The following is a 5,840-nucleotide window of genomic DNA, read 5'->3' on the forward strand; positions in this document are numbered from 1 at the left end:
CTCGGCCTTGCCCCAAGCAGGATGACAGCCCTCCCCCAACACTTTCTTACTAGAATCCCAAAACATCCCTGACTCAGCTAAAGAAGGAACTGACAAAACTTCCCCTTTTTTTCAGACCATAGAATGCTCATGATTTTCGAGGAAGCCCGTGGGGGAGAGGGAGGGAGGGACCCCAGTGTGTGCATCTCCATATAAAGGCCAGGGGAGGGAAGTTGGGGTGTCCTCAGATCTTGAAGGCCCTCTTTCCTGCACCCCAGCTTTGACCTCTGAGCTGAGGCCTCTGATCTCCAGGACATGGCAGGCTCCACCACCGTCATCGCCAGCCTTCTTCTCCTGGTAGCTTGCATGGGCTACATCTTCCCTACAGGTGAGACATCTGGGCCCAGGTGGGGCTGCTGGTAGCAAAAGCTCCTAAGGGTGTTAGCACAAAGGAGGATGAGGGACCCGAGCAGCCTGGGACTGGGGGAGGCACTGAGTGGCCTGGAGTATAACCTGTTCTGTGTCTGCAGCTAAGAAAGAGCATATGGAAGACTGCATGCTGACACAAACCTCTCTCCCTCCTTTTAGACTCTGCGACCATCCCCTCTTCTTGCTGCATGTCCTTTGTTTCCAAGAAAATTCCACGACACCGAGTGGTTAGCTACCAGTTGGCCAATGGCAGCGTCTGCCCCAAGGCAGGGGTGATGTGAGTATCTAACCCAGGGACCTCCAGGGTCTCTGAGGGAGTTCAGAACTGGGCATCTTTGAAGAAGACTCTAGACCTCTCTGGATTTCAGCTTCCTCACCCATAAAACTGGGAGGAAAATAGGGGTGGGGTAGGTTAGTTGGTAGAGTGCCTGTCTAGAACCCACGAAGCCCTGTGTTCAATCCCCAGCCTCACATAACAACCAGGACATGATTCTAGATGCCGGTAATTCCAGCACTCAGAAGGCTGGGAACATCCATGAAGTACCAAAAGGCAGGCAAGGCATTGTGCATGGAGGGAAATACATGATACAGCATTATCCTAATTAATCTTTTAAAAATAATTTATTTAACTTTATTTTATGTGCATTGGTGCAAAGGTGTCATATAAGATGTCCTGGAAATGGAGTTACAGACAGTATGTGGGTGCTGGGGATTGAACCCAGATCCTCTGGAAGAACAGACAGTGCTCTTAACCACTGAGCCATCTCTCCAGCCCTATCCTAACTAATCTTAACAGTTCCATGAGGCATTACTAGAAAGCCTTCCAAGAATCCCCCAGTGAGGGGCTGGGTTATGGCTCAGTGGTAGAGTACCTTCCTAGAATCCCCCAGTGAAGGGCTGGGGTGTGGCTCAGTGGTAGAGTACCTACCTAGAATCCCCCAGTGAGGGGCTGGGGTATGGCTCAGTGGTAGAACACCTGCCTAGAATCCCCCAATGAAGGGCTGGGATGTGGCTTAGTGGTAGAGCCCCTGCCTAGAATCCCCCAGTGAGGGGCTGAGGGCGTGGCTCAATGGTTGAGTACTTTCTTAGCATGCACAAAGGCCTGGGTTTCCATTCCCAGAATGGTAAAAAACAAAAACAGTCTTATAGAAAACATAAGACTTTTTTCTTTTACTGAAAGCAGTTGAGGCTCAAGGTCACATGACCAATGAGATTTCTAGATTCCAAATAGCTTCAGAGCCACCTCTCTTTTTTGGGGGGGGGGGGAGCGTTCGAGACAGGGTTTCTCTGTACTTTGGATCCTGTCCTGGAACTCTCGCTGTAGACCAGGATGGCCTCTACTCACAGAGATCCGCCTGCCTCTGGGATTAAAGGCATGTGCCACCACTGCCAGGCCAGAGCCACCTCTTCACCTGGGTTAATAAGCATGAACTCATGACAAGCAATGGTGCACAGTGGGAAATAACATGCTAATATATTCTCCAGCTGGCATCAGATTGGTTCTGAGAGCAGGCATGGAAGGCGACATCCCAGGCTCCCCTGACAGTTATAGCATGCCCAGTAGCCATGTTTCCATGCATAGTGTGAACTGGTAACATTCGCCTTTAGAAATAGGTACGTGTGTAGTCACACACATGTGTGTGCATGTACATGTGCCGGCATCACAAGCATTCACCACCATGCCTACATTTTTCTAAAAGTGGGTTCCGAGGCTTGAACTTGGATCCTCACAGTTGCAAGGCAGACTTTTGACCAACTGAGCTCAGCTCAGTTTCTCTGCTCTAGATACTGTATCTTCTATCACACCCAGCATTATAATTCAAAAGCAATGCCTCCTCTGTCTCACAAGGAGGCCATAGGATGAGCACGGCACCCCATACTCCATGGTGGTCCTGTCCCCCAGTGGTAAAACCCAGAATGTACAGAAAGAAAACTCACCAGAGACGTCCTAGCCCCAAGGGTGAGCAGCTGAGATCCCTGGTCCCCCACACTCGCTTCCTCACAAAGGGACCTTGCCAGACCTCCAACTAATCCCTTGCTCTTCTTTCCCACAGCTTCATCACCAAGAAAGGGCAAAAGTTCTGTGCTGACCCCAAGTTGCCCTGGGTCCAGAAGTACATAAAGAACCTGGATGCCAAGAAAAAGCCACCCTCTTCGCGTGTCAAAGCCCTGGGCACCAGGTTTTCCATCCAGAGTCTCCGTGGCAATAGCACGGAGGTTTAGCTGCTTCTCCTCTGCCCCTGAACTTGGACATCGGTCCTGACTCCTTGGCAAGCTGCTTTGGGCTTGGCACACCAGCTGGGACGAGGCCTGAGTTCATTCTCCCACTCTCAGCGTTTCTTTGGGGGAATGTGTTTATTTTTATTTTTTTATTTTTTTTTTCTGTGAGAAACTGAGGGAGTTCCGAGCATGCCAGAGTTCTGGTGTTTCCTGTGCTGAACGAGAAGGTTTTAGAAGAACGGCATTCTGCATTTTCCTCTCGCGTGGCTCCAAGGCTTCATCAGAGCCCAGGTGCATAAAACCAGGGTACCTGCAGGTGTAGCTTGTTTGCAGCTGGCTTCGATGGGGTCCTGGTCTTGGGGTGGGGCTTGGGGGCTGGCTGGCTGTCCGCCTGTGGGTGAAGCTCTGTCAACAGTAGTAACCCCCAAGCAGCTTGGGGATAATCCAGACTGGTCCCACCTTCAGAATTTTGAACAAATAAAAACTGAAACTTTTAAACCTGTCAGCTTTTATAAAGGGGATGGAGGGGGGGCTGGGAATGTCACGCAGTTGGTGGGGTGCTCACCTAGCATACAAAGCACACTGGGTTTCAACCACAGCACTGCAAACCTAGGCATGCTGATGCAATGCCTGTAATCTTAGCTCCCAGGCAAGAAGATCGGAAATTCAAGGTTAGCCAGGCACGGTGGCTTAAATCTTTAATCCGTGAATTCAGGAGGCAGAGGCAGGAGGATCTCTGAATTCAAGGCCAACCTGATCTACATAGTGAGTTCCAGGACAGCTAGGGCTATATAGAGAGACCTTCCTCCAAACCTCATCCCTCCAAAAAGAAGTTCAAGAATATCCTTAGCTACATAGTGAATTTGAGGCCAGCCTGGGCTACATGGAACTTTGTCAGGGAGAGAGGAAGGAAGGAAGAAGGGGCAGGGAGGGAAGGAGGAAGGAAGGAAGGAAGGAAGGAAGGAAGGAAGGAAATGGAAGGGAAGAGAGGGGAGGGAAAGGGGAAGGCATACAGCTGAGCATAATGGACACATCTATAAGGCAAGCACTCAGGAGGCTGAGGCAGGAGGATCACGAGTTCCAGACCAGCCTGGGCTGATACACACACACATACACACACACACACACACACACACATATACACACATACAAAACCTTGGGGTCGCTCACTCTCCTTCGTTGGTGCCCAAACTCTCTTCCCCTCCCCAGAATGTAGGGAGAGTTCAGTGTTAACGGCACAGCAACTTCTCGTCCCTCAGAGCAGCAAGGAACAAGCTGTGCCACCAGGTTTTTGTTTGTTTTGAGACAGGGTTTCCCTGTGTAGCCCTGGCTGTTCTGGAACTCATTCTGTAGACCAGGCCGGCCTCAAACTCGGAGATCTGCCTGCCTCTGTATATGTGTATGATAGATACAGAGTTTTAATTTTTAAAAGTATCTACAAAATCTATAACAAAAGGTATCCAAAGGCCAGGATGCAGGTTCAGCCTAGCTAGTTTAATTCCTTTGTGAACACACAATTTCAATATGTTCCACTTGGTGGCACGGCTTGCTCCTTGCTGCTCTGAGGGACAAGACGTTGCTCTGCCGTTAACACTGGCTCTCCCAGTGGTCAGAGTGTTTGCTGAATAAGCGTGAGGACCTGTGGGTTTGAATGAAAGTGGCCCCACAGGTTCACAGGGAGTGGGACTACTAGGAGGTGTGGCCTTGCTGGAGAAATGTGTCCCTAGAGGTGGGCTTTGAGGTTTCAGAAGCTCAAGCCGGACCATGCTGCCTGCAGATCCAGAGGTAGAACTCCCAGCCACCTCTCCAGCACCATGTCTGCCTGTGCGCTGCCTTGCTTTCTGCCATGCTGAAATGGACTAAACCTCTGAGCTGTACGCCAGCCCTAATTAAACGTTTTCCTTCGTAAGAGTTGCCCTGGTCATGGAGTCTCTTGATGGCAATAGAAAGCCTGACTAAGGCGGGGCCTGAGACTAAATTCCCACATACAAATTCCAGTATCCACATAAAAACCAAGTGTGGTTGGGAGCACCTGTAGCCTCTGGTGGAGCCGAGGCAGGCTGACAATGGAACAGACGGGACCAGCTAGCTATGACCGATGAAAGGGTGAGCCTTGGTTCAGTGAAAGACCCTTTCTCAAGGGTATAAGATAAAGAAAAGAGAGGAACTCATTGATGTCTTCCTCTGGTCTCTGCATCTTCATGTCCATGTGTATGCACCCACATGCTCACGGTATGCAACGCACACTCACTCACACACACATACACACATGGGTGGAATGCAACACACACATTCATGCATGGGTGGAGTGCACACACATACACACATGAGTGGAATGCAACACATTCATGCATGGGTGGAGTGCACACACACACACACTCACATATACACATGGGTGGAGTACACACACACATGGGTGGAGTGCAACACACACACTCACACACACTCACATACACACATGGGCGGAGAATGACCGAGAAAGACACCAAATGCTGTCTAGCCTCCACACGAATGTGCTCTTGTGCACACACATGCTCACGCATGTGCACGCCCGTATATACAATAAATAAACATAAAAGCAAAGACCAAAAGAAGGCGATGCAGCTGAAGGCAGAGCTCAGTTTCCTAGGAAGAGAAGGAGCCCTCCACCCCTTCCTGAAGTGAGCTACAGTTTCTATGCCTGCCCCTGATCTGTATCAGCTGCGTAACTGGGAAAAGTGATTTTTCCAATCGTCAATAAGAAAAACGGAAGTTCCAAGCAAATAAATTGAAAAGGCAACTCTAAAAAGGAGAAGGATACGTGGCCAGAAAACACACGAAATGTTCTCATTATCCTTATTTAGTAGCCACCAGGGAACTGAAAGTCAGAGCCGCGGGTTTCCAGCTTGCTCTTATCAGAACGGCTCGCACTAGGCAAACTACGCAGGGCTGGAGGGCTGGCTCAGAGGTCGGTAGCTCTTCCTGCTCTTCCAGAGGACCCGAGCTCTGTTCCCAGTGCCCACACCTGGCAGCCCTCAGGCTTCTGTCCTCCCAGTTCCGGGCTATCTGACGTCCTTTTCTGGCTTCCACAGGCACATGCGTGGTACACAGACATACATGCAGCCAAACACCCATGCACATAAAGTAGTAAAATAAAACTTTAAAGATCACTTAAATATCCATCCATATAGAGAGGGTTTCATTCAGCTTGACTGACATGTGGAGGTCAGAGG

At 49.9% G+C, this 5,840-nt stretch overlaps 1 protein-coding gene across 1 annotated transcript; it reads left to right on the plus strand.

The window, feature by feature from the left end:
- Positions 1-231: 231 nt before the first annotated feature.
- Ccl24 (C-C motif chemokine ligand 24) lies at positions 232-3,047 on the plus strand. The gene is made up of 3 exons (XM_041649378.1): positions 232-367; positions 568-685; positions 2,463-3,047. Exons 1-3 carry the CDS (start codon positions 295-297, stop codon positions 2,629-2,631), a joined length of 360 nt encoding a protein of 119 aa, XP_041505312.1. The 5' UTR covers positions 232-294; the 3' UTR covers positions 2,632-3,047.
- The last annotated feature ends 2,793 nt before the right edge of the window (positions 3,048-5,840 follow it).

This window comes from Microtus oregoni, unplaced genomic scaffold (genome assembly GCF_018167655.1).
Source record: "Microtus oregoni isolate MIOR12 unplaced genomic scaffold, Mior012 000003F_ref0000135, whole genome shotgun sequence".
Lineage (NCBI taxonomy): Eukaryota > Metazoa > Chordata > Mammalia > Rodentia > Cricetidae > Microtus > Microtus oregoni.

What these genes read in the sequence shown, in the direction of transcription:
- Ccl24 (XM_041649378.1), top strand. Translation starts at nt 295, where the DNA reads ATGGCAGGCTCCACCACCGTCATCGCCAGCCTTCTTCTCCTGGTAGCT. An exon ending in GGGCTACATCTTCCCTACAG is followed by an intron (nt 368 to 567) that starts GTGAGACATCTG and finishes CCCTCCTTTTAG; the next exon opens with ACTCTGCGACCATCCCCTCT. An exon ending in TGCCCCAAGGCAGGGGTGAT is followed by an intron (nt 686 to 2,462) that starts GTGAGTATCTAA and finishes TCTTTCCCACAG; the next exon opens with CTTCATCACCAAGAAAGGGC.